The sequence below is a fragment of the Glycine soja genome, chromosome 7 (assembly GCF_004193775.1).
Source record: "Glycine soja cultivar W05 chromosome 7, ASM419377v2, whole genome shotgun sequence".
Taxonomy (NCBI): Eukaryota; Viridiplantae; Streptophyta; class Magnoliopsida; order Fabales; family Fabaceae; genus Glycine; species Glycine soja.
Window position 1 is genome coordinate 18,398,766 of NC_041008.1, and position 22,255 is coordinate 18,421,020.

The following is a 22,255-nucleotide window of genomic DNA, read 5'->3' on the forward strand; positions in this document are numbered from 1 at the left end:
ACAAAATTAAAGACTAATCTCACTTATGATATATTATTATTAAATAAAAATTTATAAAAAAAACTTACATGTCTTTGTTGTTTTTTAGCTATCAATTAAATTAATAACTAATTTTACTAAATTTTCTAATTCAACAAGCAAACACAACAACCTTCAACTTAAAATTTAGAAATTTTTTTCAGTTTTTAATTAACTTTTAACTATTTTTTTTTCTAAGCAGACTGACCATCTAATCATTTTTTATTTGTCAAAAATTAACATGAATAAGACAATGATGCAATTTAATGTTAGGTGCAAAATCATTTTCATTTTGATGACTCTAATCAATTTAATGTAACCAAGTTACAAGTCTTCTGCATGGTTGTTACTAATGACTCTAAACTAAGTGATGAGAACATAATTCAAGAAGATTGCAAGAAAGAACTCTACATATCAGAAAGCTATTAGAGTTTATCAGAATGATAATACACTTCATCAGAAAGTTTAAATTAAGTCTTTCTTATGAAAGAGTATTGAAAAGTATTAAATGATGTTCAAGTCCTGAGAAGCTAAATGATAATGGAGTATGACAAATGATTCCAAAATCCTATAATCACAAAGAAAGTCAAGTACTGTCTACTCAAGTGCTGAGAATCATGAGATTATAAAGGTTCATTATGCAATGTCAAAGTGCATTCTGAATAGACTTGCTACTCAGAAGAGATAAGCATAACAAGTTCGTTTTGGAATAAAAAGGAACATGTGAAAGAAAATACCATTCATAAAAACCTTCTTTTAAAAAAAAAAACTCGAATGAGGTTGCCCGCACAAGCATTGAAAGCTACTAGTCATGAATTAAAAGCTGTTATCAATTATCAGAAAGTTATCAGACTCAACTTTCTAAAGACATATTACTCTTTTTATACTAACTAATCTTAAAATATCAATTTTGAATAATTTTAAACACAACTTTTCCTAATGAAGATTTGCAACGTCTAACCAGATGAAGCCAATCTTTGTTCAAGTATTTACAAATATAGATATTTAAGTCATTTACATTTTCTAACAAAGATATATAACCCACTTTAATATATATATATATATATATATATATATATATATATATATATAACATATCTTGGTATTTATTTCATAAAAACATTTTAAAAATACATTTTTTTTCTTATTGTATTCTTTACATCTATCACTATTACATAATAAATTGATATTCAAATATCTCAAATTAAAAAAAAAATGACAATTCTAGTAGTAATAAAGAATTGCTAACCACTATTTGGATTGGATTTTATTTTACAAATTCTGCAGATGTTATGTATTTTCCTTTTGCTAAAATGAAACAAAAACAACGCCAACAGCCACAAAAATATATGTATAATATACAAGACGATAAATACATAATTCATACAGACATTTTTTTGCTATATTTGCCACCATTTCCTCCTTTCCATGGTCTTAACAAGCTCATTTGCTAATGACGCAAAATTTTCAGCTCCACTTTGCAGTTCAGCAGTACGTTGGCTGATTCTCTGAATCAAATTGAACAGTAAAAGTTAATTTTGACACCGTTTATAATAAATAATGATAATGAAACTTTCAACATAAGAAATCTATGACTTTGACCATATGTACTAAAGACTAGAGAGTAAAGAGTGAACAAAGATTTTTATAATTAACAATAGTAGTTGAAAAATAGACAAATGGCAACTTCCATGTCAAAGCACTGACTGTCGAGGGGCTGTTATGTTAAAGAGGGGAACAAAGGTTGACTTAAACATGTTTTTAGTTCTTGGAAATATGACATTTTTTTTGTTTTGGTCCCTACTAAAATTTTATTTCTTTAGTCCCTAAAAATTATAAAAATCATGTTTTTAATCCTAGTAAGGGATTAACAGCAACAAAATTTCAATATAGAAGTTATGCAACGCAAGCTGGCATGATGAGATCAGACAAATTTCTACCTCCAATTTTTCATGCCTCTCCATAAGCTTGTTTCTTGCTTGGGCAGCAACTGAAGCAGCATCCTGAAACCAGGCATTGATTAATATATTTAACACATTGAAATCAATAGTTTTAAAAGACGGAAAGGTTAGTCAGCTTAGCATTACCTCAGTTTTTCTATAAGTAGCCATAATTTCTTCAGGTTTTCTAAGTCTTGGCTTTAAATCATCATTGTTGGTCCCACCTTCAAATAGTTTCTCCCTATCTTGTAACTTATCTGCAGGTAGAAGGAAGAAACTGTCACTAATCTTTGTAGTTAAAATGTAATATATGTTTTGAAAGTGACTTACCTTTCTGTTTATTTTTAACATCAGGAGAGGAAGTAGAAGCCTTAGGTATGGGCTGATGGGGCTCGTCTATTTCAATGTCATCTGTGCCAAAATATAGCATGTTTTGAGGCTTTGTTTTTTAAAGTTCAAACTTCAAAGTGTGAAAGTATTCAAATTATAAAAACTTAAAAACACTAAATGTTTAAAGAAAAATGTAAACCTATATCAAGCTCCGCTTCTTTCTTATCTGGGATTGCCACTGTTGTAGGGGAATCAGGCAAGGGGGGCTTAAAGAAAATGTCTTCCAAATGACCAAAATTGGAGGTTGGAATTTTAGTCACATCTGTTGGAGTGGTTTTTCCTCCTTTAAACCCTTTGACAATACCACCTAGAATCCCCGGCACCACAGTCTGTGCCAAACAGTTAAGCTAATCAAACAGATTTTCAATGGTGGGAACATTAGGATGACAAATAAGGCAAATCAGAGAACCTCATACCTGTTTTTTCTTCTGATTTGAAGAGAATTTAAAGGCAGCATCAGCAGCGGCTGCAAGAACTTTATCGTGAAGACAAGGCAGATGCTCCAGATTACTAATACAGAATAGAATTGTTATTCAACTTTTTCTTCCTTAATTTCTACAGTTTAACCAGTCTTCCACAATATTATCTCTTCATTACAAGATAACAAAGATACCTGAATTCATCTTTGCCAGCCAGTAATGACATGAAGGCCAATTCAGAACTGTTAGCCTGTAAGTTATGAATATAAGATGGGTGCTTTGTGAAGACCAAAAATTTTATACTTTGAACTTTACTGAATGTTTTTGGCCAGAATACTAAAATATGTTTTACATTATCCAGAGAAATGGAATCCCTGACAATTTGAAAGTTCTAGAGAGTATTGTACCAGCACTATCTCTCCATAATCATCAGAACACATGGTTTTATCCATATTCACTTTATAATTCCATCTTAAAATTGACAATAAAGAGCTTTCTGCAACCAATTCCAAATCTGGTAAAGACCTGTTCAAAGCCAAATGCAAAATAAGGGAGAACACCAAGAATTTAGTATTAAAAAGAGACTTTATTTTGCTAGAATCCATAATGTCTTATTGAAAATAAACCCCCAACCCTTCAGAAACGAAAAAAAAAAAATCTAGCACTTTCACCTGATTTCAAATGTTCCAGTCTGAAGCAATGATAAAAGCCCATAAACTTTGCCATCTTTCTTAAAAATTGTAGTCCAATAACAAGATTTAGAATGTTTCACTTTTTTAATTGGTCTCTTATGTCCCTGTAAATATCATATATGTCAAATTCATTTGCATACAGACTTACGATGTGAATGCAAATTGTGAAGTGATAATGAACTCAAGAACCTGTATCAAAGATTTTGCAGAGAACAAACGCAATGAATTCTCGCAGCATAGCAGAACAAGTGGATCCAACAGCAAATCTCCAGAGTGTGAGCTTTCTGAAGAGGAAAGACCAGCTTCTGATGAATTTACCCTAGTTGATAAGGGTTCTTCCTCCTCATCAGGGCTAGCATCAGCAGTATTCTTCACAGTTTCTTCCTGCAGCTTGTCATTTGATGCTTCAGATGCTGAGATGCTACCCTCTGGGGTACAAAAATCAGTTAGAATTTCCAAGGACATGCTAACTGCAATCAAACGGAGAATATGCTTTGTGTTCTTGGTGAAACTTGTACTTGCCTATAACATACATTGAAATTGCAGTGGATTCCTTCACTTGTAATGGCCGACTGCAGATAATTTTTCCACTATCACCATCAACTATATTAATTTTTCCATCCCGGGATAACACAAATAGTATTTCTTCAAGAGAGTTGCCTGAATCTGTTTCTGATGGCTTTAAACTATTCACTTCACTTTGAAAATATGCTTCTTGTTTCCAAACCAATGAAGTAATTGGTGAACTAGAGCTAGGTACACCATCAATCAAGAACAAAACTGACAATGAAGTCACATTACAGACTGCAATCTGGAAAGAAGCAATTATCCAAGATGTATCAATTGAGAGATCGGACACTTTTACTTATGATCAAATAAGTAACAAGAAAGGCAATGTGAATTATCAAGTAGTCAGATGATACCCACACTACCACTTGAAAATCCAATAGCAAGTTTAGTTCCAGAATTTGCAAATGATAATGCTTGCACAGGGGAATCCAGAACAGAAAAGACAGCGCTACAGTAAGATCCTTTTCCTTCTGGAGTGTCAAGAACTGCAATACATGTTTAGTAGCAGAGCATAAGTCAAGGGGTAACACTTACTTTTTTCTGCATACATATCTATGTTTGGACAAGCAGTACATATGGAGAAAAAAACTTAAACTTAGAAGGTAGCCTTCCATGATGGCGACAGACATCTAGGGATCACCTTCACTTTTTGTTTCTGTGAAAAAATGGAAATTTCGTCCACCAGAGTGGCTTTTGAGGTCATAAATGCGAACCTATTAAAGTCGTCAAAACAAAGGAAGTAAGTACAGAACAAATATTGCATTGTGTCAGATAGAATGACATATTACGAAAGATATCTGACAAGACCACATTCATTGCCCACAGCCAACAGTAAAGAAACAGAGCAGAAGTCCAATTTTGTCACTTGAGCATCTGAACCAGCCACTTTTATACCATTCACCTACCAAACACACAGGAGAACAGGAGATTAGTGTGGCATTTTATATGTAGAAAAGTAATGAAATTGTCCTTTTTTTTGTGTGTGGACAATATAGATGTGGAATGCTTACTTCTCCCTCTATGTAGCAAATATAAGATAAGACTGCATGTGTGGCATCACACACAAGGACAGATCCATTGGAATAACCCACAAAATAAACTCTCTCAACCACAGCACCTTTAGCTGTGGATGACAGACTGGGAACACCCCCAGTCAAGGGCCAATTTGAAGGAGCTGATCCATGCCTTGAGCCAGTTCTCAGAGCTGAGGCTACCTAAGATAAATGAAATAAGTTGATTAAAAACTCATAATACACAAATTCACAGCCAGGTTTGACAGAAACTACAGGCAGACAAACAAATTACCTCAGTGAAATTTTTTGATGAATTTGAGTTACTGGGCAACCTGATAAGTATTGCAACAGTCAAACATGGATCAGAAATAGGTACTAGCACTGGAAACTCCAAAGCAGAAACGGATGGCGTTCTCGTCAGCTGAGATGTTAATGCGGAAAGGCTATCATTATCATACAAATGTAGTTGTCCAGGGTTTGCCAGTACAAAAAGTTCATCTTTGCTGCTCAACCCCATCGTTCCAGGACTTGGCAGTAAAATCAAGTCTGCAAAAGAGCCACTAAGTGTAAGGTCTGCACGATTGGTGCATTTTACGGACTCCATCCCGGATGACCATTCGAGAGTTAAAACCTGTAAGAAAGAGAGACACTCTAAAGTTTAGGGAAACAATATAGACATGCTAAGAAAACATTTTAACAAGTAGAAACACTTTCCATCAAAGCAACAGTAAAAAATGACCAGAAATCCCTACAACAAAGTCAACAACATCACATTTCTTCAAAATAACCATGGCTTAAACTTTACCATAAACTAACTGAAGATATGGGAAGAAATAGTGAAAACATATGGGGGGGGATGCTCATTTTATTAATCAGAGAGTAAGCCTGCATTAAATATAAATATTTATTTAACGTTTATAAAGACTGGGTGGTGCTCAACCATATTAACAACATCATAAGGAATTTTCCATTACTTTATATATCCTACATAGTCTCACTAAAATATTTCTTCAATACATTTGGGATTTTAAGTATGATGAAACATAAAAAAATGTCTGAGTCACAACTTTGGACCAATTTTGAATGTATCACATATTTTAGTAAACTGTATAGTTTATCAAAATTCAGAAGCAACTGCCAATAGAAACAGACATAAACAAATAACTCACAGTCAAAACTTCTTCAGATCCAATTTCATCGCCACCATAGACAAACAACTGCCCAAAACTATCACTTTGGGATTTATGGCTGTTGGACCATTGTAAGACAATGACTGGGAGTCTTCTTTCTGCAGTTGAAAGTTGTAGCTTAACAACATTTTTAGAAGTTTGTTGGCCTTTAGAAGCTGTTGCTGATGACAAGTTCCAGAGAAGGATATCTCCATCTAAGTATCCCACGGCAAGAATGGACCCAGTAGAAGATGCCCAGCAAAGAGCAGTTATCTCTTTGTCACCTAGATTTTGTTCTACAATATCAGCTGGAGGATTGGTGCCCGTTTCGGAAGAAGAGTTACCATCTTCATCCTTCAATTGGAGATCTTTTCCACCACCAAGAAACACAATTCTAGATTCAGAAACATCCCAAAGAATAAGCAGTCCATCCTCAAACGCAATTAAGAGTCTGCAAAATTGAACATAATGAGTATACTTTTTTTACTCAACTATGTAATATCAGATCGCAGACAAGTATATGGAATATGCTAATAAGATGGCAGATAAAAAAAACGATAAAGTATAATTGTCAAGATTTCTTCACAAGCCTTCAAGCTAACAACCCCTACTCATCTAGAAAGAGTCATGTCTGTGTTGAATAATGATGGAAACATTTGCTGTCTTGGAATATGTTCACCCATCACTTCAGACAGAGTCAAGATTTAGATACAAATATGATAGAAAATACAGGCCACTCATGAAATCATGCAGTGCTGTCTCTAAGAATATATACAGCCATGGCAAATTACACAAACTTCTTTGGAAGTTGGCTCTGCAAGTTCATCAAATGTCGGTTGTAATTTTGAAAATCCGAGAAATTATTTGAAATGACAGACAGTGGAAAAATAAAAAATATGAATGGTCAATTAGGAAGTTAAACTCTAATTTTACAAAATCCTATTTTTCAATAGGCTTTGTTTTGCCAAATCAATAAGTAGCTGTTAAGTAAAAATTCCAATTTATAAATGTGCCAGACAGAGAAGTAAGGCTGAAATGCTGTATGAACTACTTATATCTTGCCTGTTCCCGAAAGAAGAAGGTTGCAAAAGAACTCCAACAATTGGTTGCTCACTGGGTTCTGGAAAGCCTGCAGCTTCTATCAAAGAGAATAAAACAACGACAATGAGCAGTTTTTAAATCAAAGAAAATCAAATAAGTTTAAATGTGAAGCATAGAGGTATGAACATCAGAATAAGAAAGCAGTTGAATATAGTGGTTATTTATGATGTATAGTGTATTGTGACTCAGCATTAGTGATCTTAGTGCTGACCATATTTCCCTTGTCCAGGGAGTCCAACATAATTACCGTGCAGAAAATAAGAGTGTTACGTATTGAAACAAGTCTACACTAGGAGAAATAAGGGAGGGTACGGAATCCGTGAGGGAAGCAGTGAAAGAAAGTAATGATAGAATAATTATTTGATACTAAATCATAGATGGGCTGTGAGCATAAAGAACAGACAGCTGTCAGCATGTGAATGGAGAAGACTATGGTTAGAGGGAGAGAGATGAATCATGAATATTCATTGGTAGTATATTGTTTATGTTTATTGCAATTTCTGTCTATTGTTACTCATTTGGTCCCTATACCTATACAATCTTTACGTTTTAGTCCCTACACCAAGAAATTACTCGTTCTAGCTCCTACGCATACACTTTTTAACTTGTTTAGTCCCTATACATACACCTTTTTATTTGTTTTAGTCCCTACAGTTTTGGATGGCAAGGACTAAAGCAAATTGAAAAGTATATGTGTAGAGACTAAAACGTAGACATTGTGCAGGTATAGGGACCAAATGAGTAATTATACTTTTTTCATCTATTTTGTTATTGTTTCTGTGCTTTCCTGAGGACTTTACTCAGGTTTAAGGAGCTAAGCTCCCTTTTTGTTGAATAAAACTATAAATAATGCCCAGTGATTTTCAGTTCCTATCATCTCAAAAGAATATTTGAGAATTTATGATTAACTGAGAAGATTGACGAATTGCATGTATGGCTTAAGATAATGCAATATATGTATTATATATCAATCATCAAAACAAAAGACCAAAAAATAAATACCCCTTAAAAATTTTGCAGACAAATAGTATGATGACTTCAAAAGTTGTCCTTCCTCAGCTTCGAACTTTATCACAGAAAATAAGCCATGCTGATCTCCAACATAACTGCACATTATAACAGAGTAGTAATGGTATTAATCAAGTGCTTTGTAATCACAACCATTTGCAGCTAACTACTACAAGTACTACGAACAAGTGGAAAAATATACATATTTACTGAATATAAGTATTTCACTAACTTACATGAAATGTGAACCGCTGATTACAGAAAAAGCAGTAATATCGAACTCCCATTGTAAAGAACAAACAAGGCTCCGGCTCTCAAGATTCCAAACCTGCCAAAATTGTTTAAAAAAACAAAAAGACTAACTAAATGGGCTCAACTTAGTAAACATTCTAAACCATAACAGCTATAATAATCAACGAACTAAAAGTCAATTGCCTTACTGATATAAATTACAAACCATAACTTAACATGCTAGAGTGCCCTTTCATAAACAACAACAACAACAACAACAACGCCTTATCCCACTAGGTGGGGTCGGCTACATGGATCAACTTCCGCCATAATGTTCTATCAAGTACCATACATATATCCAAATCATTAAGTTCGAGATCCTTTTTGATAACCTCTCTTATAGTCTTTTTGGGTCTTCCTCTGCCTCGAATTGTTTGTCTTCTCTCCATCTGGTCTACTCTCCTCACTACAGAGTCTACCGGTCTTCTCTCTACATGCCCAAACCACCTAAGTCTATTTTCCACCATCTTCTCTACAATAGGCGCTACTCCAACCCTCTCTCTAATAGCTTCGTTTCTAATTTTATCCTGTCGAGTCTTACCACACATCCACCGCAACATCCTCATCTCCGCTACACCTACTTTATTCTCATGTTGGCTCTTGACCGCCCAACATTCTGTTCCGTACAAAATCGCCGGTCTTACCGCAGTCCGATAAAACTTTCCCTTTAGCTTGATCGGTACCTTTGCATCACATAACACCCCCGATGCTTTTCTCCATTTCATCCATCCTGCTTGAATGCGATGATTCACATCCCCTTCAATTTCCCCATCATCCTGTATTACAGACCCAAGATATTTAAACCGTGTGACTTGAGGGATAATATGGTCTCCTATTTTCACCTCTGAGTTAGAAACCCTCCTTCTTTTGTTGAACTTACATTCCATATACTCCGATTTGCTTCTGCTTAGGCGAAAGCCATGTGTTTCTAGAACTCGTCTCCAAGTTTCCAACCTCTCATTCAACTCCTCCCTCGACTTTCCAAGGAGGACTATGTCATCTGCAAAAAGCATGCATCTCGGCGCTATCTCTTGGATTTGTTCCGTGAGGACATCCAGAATTAAGGTAAAAAGGTAGGGGCTAAGGGTTGACCCTTGATGTAAACCAATTGTGATGGGAAAATCGTCTGACTCTCCACCCTGTGTCCTAACACTAGTCGATACCCTATCATACATATCTTGGATAGCTCGAATATATGCAACCCTAACCCCTTTCTTCTCTAGAGCTTTCCACAAAATCTCTCTAGGCACTATATCATACGCTTTCTCCAAGTCAATAAAAATCAAGTGCAAGTCTTGTTGGGCCATGCGATATTGCTCCATCACCCGCCGTAATAAATAAATCGCTTCCATGGTCGACCTTCCCGGCATGAAACCAAATTGATTCTCAGTAACTTGAGTCTCCTTTCTTAATCTCCGTTCGATCACTCTTTCCCATAATTTCATGGTATGACTCATGAGCTTGATTCTCCTATAATTTGCACAATTTTGTATATCCCCCTTGTTCTTATAGATTGGCACTAACGTGCTTCTCCTCCATTCCTCCGGCATGCGTTTTGACCTCATAATTTCGTTAAAGAGTTCGGTGAGCCACTCAAGACCTCTATCTCCAAGAGTTTTCCACACTTCAATAGGTATGTTGTCTGGCCCCACCGCCTTACCATTACTCATTCTTTTCAACGCTTCCTTTACTTCCTGTTTCTGAATCCGACGATAGTACTTATAGTTCCGGTCCTCTTCTCTTGTGTTTAGACTGCTAGAGTCATATCCATATCCATCATTAAATAAGTTGTGGAAATACGCCTTCCACCTTTCCTTGATATCTTTTTCATGCACTAAGACTTTGCCTTCTTCATTCTTAACACACTTTACTTGATCCAAATCTCTAGTCTTCCTCTCTCTACCCTTAGCAAGCCTATATATAGATCTTTCTCCGTCCCTGGTTCCTAGAGCTTGGTATAGTCCGTCAAAAGCTTGGGCTCTTGCCTCATTCACCGCCTTTTTGGTTTCATTTCTAGCTATCTTATACTTATCCCAAGTTTCAGAATTTCTACACCTAGACCACTCCTTGAAACACTCCTTTTTTACTCTAACTTTGCTCTGAACATTTTCATTCCACCACCACGATTCTTTACCCCTAGGTCCAAAACCTCTAGATTCACCCAACATCTCTTTAGCCACTTTAATAATCTCTTGGGACATCTTGTTCCACATATCGCAGATATTATTTTTCATTCTACAATTAATAATGAATGGTAAGAAAAGAAGCCAGAAAAACAACCACACAACTTAGATATCAATGATAGGTCTTAAGGAGCGATGAAAACCACAATATGTAGGCTATCTAGGGGGAAAGACAGCAGGAGAGGCAGGCAAATGCCTTTGTCAGAAAAATGTATCAACATAAACAGAAATTTACCTGGATATCATTGTCATTTAAGACACCAACTAAATGCCCCTGGTTTTGAAGGAACTGCAAGTGCCAAAAGAATCCAAGCATCAATATGCCACTCACATAAGCTTAGATAGCTAAATATTTGATAATTTTGTATCATAGAAAATCCAACAAGATCTAACTGCATATCAATTTCAGAAGTCCAATGCCACTTACCTCCAAGTATTTGTAAGGCAATTGCTTAGGAGAAACCAATAGTCCTTCTATATTATCACCCCCAATCACCTTAAGTCTTCCATCCCTGCCATTAAGCTACACAATATAAGCAAACAAACACTCACATCTTATAAACATCCATTTGCCAGCCATATAAATCATGCTATATGCCTCGTGTCCAGTCATCACTAAATTTGAAGAATCACGCATTGTCAATTACAACGATAAAAGGGTTATGCCATCACTACATTTGCTGGCTAAACATATATAAGAATTATGTCAGTTGGACTTTCTCTTAACTGTTTCTTATGACTATCACATGCATGCTTTTAACCAAAAGAACCAAAATAAACATCGATACGAAAAAACGAATTTAGGAAACACCCTCCCTTCCTTACACGCCAACAAGGATAGTTAGAAAGAATAAAACCGCCAAGATGTTTCCCCCCTAAATATTGAATTCACCTTAACCAAATAACACTTGTCTTACACAACTATAGAATAAATGAAAAAAGACAAAAAAAAAAAGAGCAACTTTAAATTACTCATCAGTTACCACGGCTAATTAGAATAACCCCAGATTAAATTTTTCTGAAATCTTGAATCCCATTTTCGTGTTTTAACCTGGTTATGCAATACGAGCAAAGCAGACTGCAGTTACTAAACAACAATAATACTATAAATATCAAATGAAAAATTATTTAACAATATTGTAACTTACAAGTACTGTAGCGTCCCAATTAATAAAAAATAATAACAATTAACAATAAAATCAGATAGAGAGAGAGAACTGACAAAGTCCCAATAGCCAAAAGTCGCTGAATGGGGTCAAAAGCGAGAACTGAAGCAGTGGATGGAATGCCATAGTGAATCACAATTCTGGGATCCAACTCACTCCCTTGCAAACCACCATGCTGCAACTTGTGCTGAACAAAAACCAACCAAAACTCAGATTATTTTTTTAAAAAAAAGTAAAGGAAACCCAGAAGAAAAAAAATGAAGTTGGATGAGAAAGAGAGGATTTTTTTTTTGGAATTTACGTTGGAATGGTGCTGCACAGCCTTGTGCAACAACCTCTTGGCAAACATGGTTGCCGATGATGATGTTGTTGTTGGCGTAGGTTGTCTTCCACAGTTTGATTTGCTTTGTTGGGCTGATGATCATTCCAATGCTTCGAATTTTCTTTTTGCATAAAAAATCAAAGTTTTTTTTTTAATTATTATTATTCTTTAGCTCGTCTGGCGCTGGTCATTGTAACCTTTTTTACTTAAATTTAAATTTGATATGATTAATCATAGCTTTTGAGATATTATTTTATTTATTTAAAAATTACATTAACAACAACAATGTGGGGATGTAGCTCAGATGGTAGAGCGCTCGCTTAGCATGCGAGAGGTACGGGGATCGATACCCCGCATCTCCATTTAATAACATATTTTTAAAATGACAATTAGAAATTGTTTTTTAACTTTTTTTTTGTCTTCTTCCTTCATAATTTTTGTTGGTACTTGGTAGTTGGTAGGTGCATATATGTTATTTTACAAAAATGTACATTAGTACAAAACAATTACCGTACATGATCAATTACATATGTTTTGTTATATATTTCTAAATAAATATAAAATACAAATTTAAAAATAAAAAGTATAAACTAAATTATTAAAATTCTCAATCTAAATTTTCAAAATTAGTTTGACTAATGAAATGTTATTTTAATGAAAAATTTTTACTGAATGTTCTTTTTATCTTTTTACAACTAGGTACTCACCTTTGTTGAGGCACAAGACAAAGGTAAGCATTGGTAACTCTAAACAATTTATCTCCGTGACTAGCAATCCAATACTTCCTTTAGGGATGAAAAAATATGAAAGGTTAAGGACATATATGTCATGAAAGGATAATTGTGTAATATTATAATTTGATGAAGGGTCAAATTATAATTATAATTTGGGATAACTGATGTCATTTATCAGAGATTATGGTCCCATTTGTAGAGAGCAACGCTACAGTTTCGTTGTTCTCTTTATCCGTCAGAAGAGAAAAATTTAGAGAAGAAAAAGAGTTGTCTACATTTGGAAGATCATACAACCAATCTTCTCATCAACCTTTCATCATTATTCCATTATGGCTAATCCAGGTACGCTTCCATATTTAGTTTTTATCATGATTTTGAGTATGGGAACAGAATGGAGTTCTATTCATCCTTTATGCAGTAATTTCTCTCTACATTGATAGAAAGCATGTGGTTAATGTTAGTCGTCATTTACGACTAACTTTTGTATTGAAAAGCATTATGAAATTTATGTCTTTTCCCCAATTTATAGTTCTTTTTGTAGGTTTGTACATATTTTTTGTTTAGTTTAATTTTTGATGAAGTAGATATTCCCTTCATTGTGAATTAATGTGTTTTCAACTTCAATTTTAGGTGAAAAGATGAAGAATAAAAAGGTTGCAGCAGCTAGTGTCTCGCTGAGCGAGGCATATGCGCTTAGCGAGCAATATCCGTTAAGCGAGATATTAGCTCGCTTAGCGAGTTAGGAAAATCTGGAAGAGAATCTGTCACATAAGCACGCGCTCAGTGTGTCATCAACTCGTCCAGCGAGTCATTTGTCTCTTTTGGCGCCCTTCAGCCAAAAATCACTAACTCACGCTTAGCACAAGAATGGCGCTAAGCGAGCCTTCGAGGACAGAAAGCCCTTAGAAGCTGAAGTTGGCGTAAAAAAATTGGGGAGTTCTTTTAGCTTTTGGGAAGAATAGAGATAGACGTGAGAGACGCAGCAGGGCAAAGGAGCACCAAAAACCTCAGCTTTCAAGAGGATTCTAGGTTTTAAAGTGATTTCTAGGTTCCTAGAGGTGGAGGAGACATCCCCACCACTGTGTAATCTGAATTTTGCTTCCAAAAACCCTTATTGTAGCTGAAAGATGGTAACTTGCCATGGAAGGCTAAAGCTTTTGTTGGAAATTTCTGCTGAGCTTTGATGTAAAAACTCTTTATTATTTATTTAATGTTGTTTTGATGTATTCATTGTTTCTATCTGCATTTAATTATTGCATGCTTGTGGACTGATCACCCATGTGTGTGTAAAGTTAGGATTTTTAGCATTGGAAAATGTTTTGAATCATTAGAAGTAGATAGAACAGGGCTAGATAACTGTATGTCTGGACAAGGAGTGTAGAGATTTAGTTTTTAATATGTTGTAATCGTAATGCAATTCATTTAGGCTAAGTTCGGCGAGACATCCGAGAATGAGGTTTAAATAGAATTAGTCCATTCACGCAAGGAATCGGTGTTTGGTATATTTGCCCTCAACATAGAACACAGAAACAACCTTAAATAGAGAAAAACCTTTAATTGCATCAAGTTACTCAGTAGAAGGACCCAACATTTTAATCATATGTTTATCTCTCGCATTTACATAGTTAATTCTGTAGTTATCTTTAGAATTGCAATTATATCCTGTGTTTATTTCCATTTCATGATTTTATACAAATGTCTACTTATTGAATGAACGCTTTTCTGAATGAAGCAAACTCCCTGTGATTCGATACTCGGTTCATACCGTTTTATATTACTTGTGACTCAGTACACTCAGTTTGTAGGCATTGACTCTTTATTCTTTTATTAATTTTTGTGTAAATAGTTAGTTCAGAATTTATTTTTCTCTTGGATTGGTTAACTGCTGCTCTTGCTAGTGCTTTGTATGCAAGGAAAATCTTCTACAGGTGATTTAGTTCCATTGAATTTTAAAATTGAAGCCACTTGTAGGAGGAATAACGCAGAAAGAAGAAGGAAAATACTACAGGACAGGACAACACCACCAATTCCTGAGGAACCTCAATCATCTGAGTCATCTTCTATCTTTCCAGAGACAAGGGAATCTGAAACAGGGGCACCTGAGGCTAACATAATGGCTGAAGATCGACCTAGAAGAGTTACCCTTGATGACTACTCTAGTTCTACTGTGTCGCAATTCTTCACTAGTATAGCGTGACCAGAGGTTCAAGCACATAATATTACTTATCCTCATTCTTTAATACAGCTAATTCAGGGAAATCTATTCCATGGTTTGCCAAATGAAGACCCGTATGCACACTTAGCCACATACATTGAGATTTGTAATACAATAAAGATTGTTGGTGTGCTAGAGGATGCTGTGCGGTTGAGTTTGTTCTCATTCTCACTATCTGGAGAAGTGAAAAGATGGCTACATTCATTTAAAGGTAACATTCTTAAGACCTGGGATGAAGTGGTTGAAATTTTTTTGAAGAAATATTTCCCCGAGTCCAAGACAGTAGAAGGAAAGGCAACCATCTCTTCCTTCCACCAGTTTCCGGATGAGTCTTTAAGTGAGGCATTAGAAAGATTTCATAGCTTACTACAGAAAACACCGACTCACGGATTTTCAGAACCAATTTAGCTAAATATCTTTATTGACGGGTTAAGGCCACAGTCCAAGCAGCTGCTGGACGCTTCTGCTGGGGGCAAAATCAAATTGAAGACCCCGAAAGAGGCCATGGAACTAATTGAAAATATGGCTGCAAGTGATCATGCCATACTGCATGATCGGACTCACATTCCCACAAAATGAAGTATGCTGGGGCTTTCCTCTTAAGATGCACTTTGGGAACAAAACAAGTTGTTGTCCAAGCAGCTTGAGACATTAACATAAACATTGAGTAAGTTTCCTAATCAATTTCATGTTAATCAACCTTCACATTCAGTTGTTTTGTAGGTTGGAGGTTGCAGCATATGCGGAGGAGCTCACGAGTCTGGATGTTGTATTCCCCTAGATGACACAACACAAGAGGTGAATTACATGGGGGGAACCAAAACAGGTTAGGATTCAATATAGGTGGATATTCAGGTTTTCAGCAAGGTTCGAATTATAACCAACAACAAGGGCAGTGGAGGTCCCATCTGGGAAATCAATTCAACAAGGACCAGGGTGGACCATCTAATAGGCCTCATCAACAAGGGCCTAGCCTCTATGACAGAACAACTAAGCTGGAGGAGACACTGGCTCAATTTATGCAGGTCACAATGTCAAACCACAAGAGCACAGAGTCTGCCATCAAAAACCTTGAAATCCAAGTGGGGTAGCTGGTAAAACAGATTGCAGAAAATTCTTCTAGCACTTTTGGAGCCAACACTGAGAAGAATCCAAAAGAAGAATGCAAAGCTGGTATGACCAGGGCAGAAAGGAAACCATGGTTGAGGATGAGGAAAGAATTAGTGATGATCAAGAGCTAGTGATTGAAGAAGGAGAAAAAGAAGAAGAAAAGAATCAGTTGATGGAGGACAAAATAAATGAAAATGAGAAAGAAATAAGAGAAAAAGAAAATGAAGAAGAAAAAGAAAAAAATGAAAAGAGAAGGAAAAAGGAGGAGTAAGGAAGACAAAGAGTGAGCTTGCACGTGAAAAGAAGAAGGAGGCTATTCCATGTACAGGGAAAGAGGTGTCATATCCTTTGGTACCATCAAAGAAAGACAAGGAGCGACAATTAGCTCGATTCCTTGACATCTTCAAGAAATTGGAGATAACAATTCCATTGGGAGAAGCCTTACAGTAGATGTCACTCTATTCAAAAATTTTGAAAGATCTGTTAACCAAGAAGAGCAAGTACATTCACAGTGATTCAAAGAATCCTTCCACCGAAGCACAAGGATTTTGGGAGTGTCACAATTCCCTGCTCTATTGATTCTGTGTCTGTTGGAAAAGCTCTCATTAATTTAGGGGCCAGTATAAACTTGATGCCACTCTCCATGTGCAGGAGACTTGGAGAGTTGGAGATTATGCGAACAAGAATGACACTACAACTAGCAGATCGTTCTATTACCAGACCCTATGACGTAATTGAAGATGTTCTGGTTAGAGTGAAGCATTTTACTTTCCCTGCTGATTTTGTAGTGATGGACATTGAAGAGGACACTGAAATCCCCTTGATTTTGGGTCATCCCTTCATGTTAACTGCCAGTTGCGTGGTGGATATGGGAAAGAAAAAGCTAGAAATGGGCATAGCTCATCAAAAGATCAGCTTTGATTTGTATGATGAAGAAAAACATTTGCTCGACCAGAATGTCTGGTCAAAGGTAAATGAAGGATGGAAGGAGATGATTCTAAAGGTTGGAACCAAATTTGATCCAGATCCATGAAGTAAGATGCGTCAAACTAATGACGTTAAACAAGCGTTTACTGGGAGGCAACCCAACCCTTTTTAATTTCATGTTCACTGCATATAGTTAGGATTACTTATTTGTGATTGTTTGAGTAAATGATCAACATGTTTTGCATTTTGATATGGGGTTGATTAAGCTTCTTTGAAGCTATGGATGGAAAAATAACTTAGAAAATTTTTCAATCATCCACTCGCTAAGCGCGCCCTGTGCGCTAAGCGAATCATTATGCATGCGCTGAGCGAGTCACCTCTCGCGCTAAGCGTATCAACCCCTACTCATTGGCTGAAAGGGCCTAGCTGAGCGAGCCCTATGCGCTAAGCCCAAAAACCTCTCTGGAATTTCATCTTTTGGAATTGGGCTAAGCGAGTCATCTCGCTAAGCACAGAACTTCATCTCGCTAAGCGCCCCGGTGCGTTAAGCGTAATTTCCTCTCTATTTGGACCTTCATGTGAATTGGGCCCAACGAGTCAGCCCGCTAAGCCCAAATCTCTCTCGGGTTTGGAATTGCGCTAAGCGAGACCATCTTGCTAAGTGAGCCCCACTACTGCATCAAAAAGCAATTAATTTGCTAAGCCGGCCCATGGCCTGCTAAGTGGAAGTTGCAGACCAATCAGAGTTGCAAATCTCGCTAAACGCGTACCTTTCACGCAAAGCCCAAATCCTTCTCGGGTTTTCTAATTTTTGAATTGGGCTGAGTGAGTTTACCCGCTAAGTGCGTGAATTTGAAATTTGAAAACACAAACGCCATTGAGTGCTCACTTAGCGAGTGACCCGCGCTAAGCGAGGTAGTTGAAACTGCCAAAAATAAACATTACTGCCTTAGGCAGTTACATTGTCCACTTAAAAAAATTCCTACCTTCATCTGTAGCATTTCACACTCATCTGCACTACACACTCATCTCCTCTGCTCCCTTGCTTTCAACTTGCATTCTCTGCTCAACAATCTAAGTAAGTTTCTCTTACTTTGCATTTTAATTTGTGTTCTGAACCTTAGGTTAGAAGCTATGCCTTAGTGTTTTTAAAGTTTTAATTTTGTGTTGATTTAATTGTTGTTTGGTTAGTTTCTAGACAGTATGCTATTAGGGGTTTATTTTCGCACATAATGTATGTTGTGTTGCTGTGAATTGATTAGGTTATGAGGCCTAATAGGGGCTTGTGGTAGGTGGCTGAAAAGCCCCAATTTTTTTGGAATTTTCAATGTTCTCGCTAAGCGAGCCCACTCACTAAGTGAGTCATCAATTTTTGAAGAATTGTTGGGTTTCTTGATGAACTCGCTAAGCTGGCCCTGTTCCGCTAAGTGTGTTCATCATTTTTGTTTGAATATATGAGTTTCTGTATGAACTCGCTAAGCCATTGCACTTCGGCTTAGCGAGTGTTTAAATTTCCAGATTTGTTTGTGTGTTCGTATGAACTCGCTAAGCCGGCATGCCACATTTTGCGAGTTGTGTTGCTTGGGTCAGAGTCTAAGAGACTTTTGGTCTTCTGTTAATGGCTAAGCGAGTCAGTCTCGCTAAGCCACCCAACCTCTGTTAGTTGAATAAGCCTGGGCTAAGCGAGTCAGTCTCGCTAAGCGCAATTTCTTCTCTGTTTTGGAATTGGGCTTAGCGAGCCTGCTTGCTAAGCCAATTAAGTTCCAGTGGTCAATTGGGCTAAGCGCCTGCTGGCGCTAAGCCTGTATAGTGTGTCGCGCTAAGTGAGTCAGTCTCGCTAAGCGCAATTAGCTCTCTGTTAGAGAATAAGGCTTAGCAAGCCATGCTCGCTTAGCCATTGTGTTGTGTCAAGCTAAGCGAGTGTGTCTCGCTTAGCCAGAGTCTTTGTTTTTGTGTTGTCACGCTAAGCGTGCCCTGCGCGCTAAGCAAGTGCTATTATTTTCATAAGGCGCGCTAAGCGAATCAGTCTCGCTAAACGCCCAGTCTGTTTTTTTGTTTTATTTTTCTAATTTCAGTTTGAAATAAAACCTGTCTAATTTGATTCCTGTGACTCTTTTTGATGCAGATGGCCTCCAGAAAAAGGAAAGCTACTGCCTCCCGGCCTCGGGAACCATATGACATGACCCGATTTGTTTCCGAGATCGCATGAGAGAGATATTCTCAAAACATTCACTCCCGGAACATGCTTCCGGAGAGGAATGTTAATTTGTGTGGAAGCAATGCCTTCTAAGGTTATTCAAAAATCAAGTTTCAATAATCAAGATTCAAGGATAATCAAGATCAAGATTCAAGACTCCAGATTCAAGAATCAAAAGAAGACTCAATCAAGATAAGTACTAAAAAAGTTTTCCAAAACATTGAGTAGCTCAAGAAGTTTTCACAAAATCATTACCAAAGAGTTTCTCTCTGGTAATCGATTACCAGAAGGTAGTAATCGATTACCAGTGTTTTAAAACGTTAATATTTCAAATTTCAAGAGTTACAACTTGTGTTTAACAGTTTCAAATCATTTTAAACTAGTGTAATCGATTACACAACACTTGTAATCGATTACCAGAGCTTCTAAACATTTTAATTTTCAAAATTCAAAATGAAGAGTCACATCTGTTGATGTTTAATCGATTACCATTAAGGTGTAATCGATTACTAGTGACTGATTTCGAAAAATACATTTCCAAAAGTCACAATTCTTCAAGTGACTTGTTTCTGAAGATTTTTTTTCAAAAGTCACAACTTTTTAAGTGACTAGTTTCAAAGAAATTGCCAAGAGTCACAAGCTTTGACTTGAGGCATCAAGAAATTATAAATATGTAACCATGGTATGAGTTTCAAAAAAACGATCAATCATCAATTTTCAATCATCTTTGAATCATCTATCTTTTACATCATCTTCTTTCAACATCCTTGAATCAATGTTTCAACATCTCTCAATATCTTCTTTCATCTCTTTCAACACTTTCAACAGAACTTTCTAATTCATTTCTCTTCATCTTTCTAAAATTTTTTGTTCAACACTTTCTATTCCAAGAAAAGTTCTTTGTTCAAAAACTTGTGCTATTCATCTTTTTCATTCTCTTCTCCCTTTTCCAAAAGAACGAAGGACTAACCGCCTGAATTCTTTTGTGTCTCTCTTCTCCCTTTGCTAAAAGAACGAAGGACTAACCGCCTGAATTCTTTTATGTCTTTCTTCTCCCTTACAAAAGATTCAAAGGACTAATCGCCTGAGAGTTCTTTTGATTCTTCCCTTCCCCTTAAGCAAAAGATTTCAAAGGACTAACCGCTTGAGATATCTTTTGTTTCCCCTTACAAAGATTCAAAGGACTAACCGCCTAAGAATTCTTTGTCCCAACACATTGGAGGGTACATCCTTTGTGGTACAAGTAGAGGGTACATCTACTTGGGGATTGTTATACTGAGAACAAGAGAGGATACATCTCTTGTGGATCAGTTCAAGTGGAGGATACATCCACTTGGTTTATCAAAGAGAACAAGGGAGGGTACATTTCTTGTTGATCTTTGGCTTGTAAAGGATTTTACAAGGTTGAAAGAAATCTCAAGAACCGCAGGTTGCTTGGGGACTGGATGTAGGCACAGTTTGTGGCTGGACTAATATAAATCTTGTGTTTGTCTTATTCTTCCCTACACTTTTTAATTTTCGCTGTGCATTTTAATTATTGCTTTTAATTTTGGTTAAGTTTCTATTTCTATTGTTTACTTTCTTGACTTAGTAGTAAAAGCCTAATTGAATCTAGTAACATTAAGAAGGATAGATTTTTAATTAGTTAAGACACATTCATAATTAATTCACCCCCCCCCCCTTCTTAATTATTCTGAGGCCACTTGATCCAAAAATTTGTTTGAGATAGAGTATGATGAATTCCGCCGAGAGCTCATCAGGCGGAACTGGCACAGGGCCTTGACCCAGCACATGGACGGGCACATTGATGTGACCCTAATCAAGGAGTTCTACTTGAACCTCTATGACCCAGAAGATAAATCTCCCAAATATGTTCGAGTTAGAGGGAAACTTATAAAGTTTGATGGGGACTCACTGAACACATTCCTGGAGACGCCCCCCCCATTCTGGAGCTAGAGGAACAATATACCTCATATTCACTCTTCTATCGGACTCGCATAGACCATCAGGAGTTGGCCACCAGGCGCTGCATTCCAGGGAGGAGATTTGTTTTAAATGTAGAGGGTGCACCATAGAAGCTGCTTAGGAAGGACCTCACCACTCTTGCACAGACATGGAGTGTCCTTTCCTACTCCAACCTCGCCCCTACATCTCACACATCTGATCTTAATATGGATAGGGCGAGGTTGGTATTCGACTTAGTGATGAAGATGAACATGGACGTGGGCTCGCTCATCTCTGGCCAGATCTCCCAGATGACCCAGTCCAACTCCTCTCGACTTGATTTTCCAGCCCTCATTACTGCACTCTGCATATCTAAAGGAGTGGTCTCAGACTCACTGACTTTTGAGTCTCTTAGCCCTGCCATTAATTTGGCATATATAAAGAAAAATTGCTGGAACCTGGATGATCCCACAATCACTTTTCTAGGGACTTGCAAAGCTAGGGCTAGGGGACCTGAGTCTTCAACACCTTCTTCTTCTTCTACTCCTGCTCCTTCTCCAGCACCAGCTCCCTCAGCTCCACCACCATCAGCATCAGTCCCAGTTCCTTTTGACACCTTCATGCAGAGCTCAGACATTCTAGTGTCGATGCTGCAGAGCCTCCACCATGGCTTATGCCTAGCAATGTAAAGTATCCATAATTTGGCTCAGCATTGGCCCATCATGAGCATGGAGGCATTCATGGCCCAGGTGGCCTGGCCAGGAGTCCAGTATTCTCCTTTAGGGGGAGGTGAGGCTTTCATAGCCCAGGAGCCTCAGCCACAGCCGGAGGCCACTCCAGAGACCA

The 22,255-nt window shown here is 37.0% G+C and overlaps 1 protein-coding gene and 1 non-coding gene across 2 annotated transcripts; one reads left to right on the top strand and one right to left on the bottom strand.

Moving 5' to 3' along the window:
* Nucleotides 1-1,246: 1,246 nt before the first annotated feature.
* Nucleotides 1,247-12,442, bottom strand: LOC114419077. Its single transcript, XM_028384676.1, has 24 exons — nt 12,262-12,442; nt 12,017-12,147; nt 11,222-11,306; nt 11,030-11,083; nt 8,557-8,648; nt 8,315-8,418; nt 7,274-7,349; nt 6,212-6,662; nt 5,335-5,673; nt 5,040-5,243; nt 4,832-4,930; nt 4,670-4,742; nt 4,387-4,514; nt 3,982-4,270; nt 3,649-3,887; nt 3,439-3,563; nt 3,175-3,292; nt 2,962-3,017; nt 2,765-2,858; nt 2,488-2,677; nt 2,289-2,369; nt 2,106-2,215; nt 1,959-2,021; nt 1,247-1,526 (listed from the first exon to the last, which is right to left on the bottom strand). The coding sequence occupies exons 1-24, from the start codon at nt 12,307-12,309 to the stop codon at nt 1,419-1,421; spliced, it is 3,357 nt and encodes a 1,118-aa protein (XP_028240477.1). The 5' UTR covers nt 12,310-12,442; the 3' UTR covers nt 1,247-1,418.
* A 129-nt stretch (nt 12,443-12,571) lies between these two features.
* Nucleotides 12,572-12,644, top strand: TRNAA-AGC. The gene has a single exon. It is a non-coding gene; the product is annotated as a tRNA-Ala (tRNA).
* Nucleotides 12,645-22,255: the final 9,611 nt, after the last annotated feature.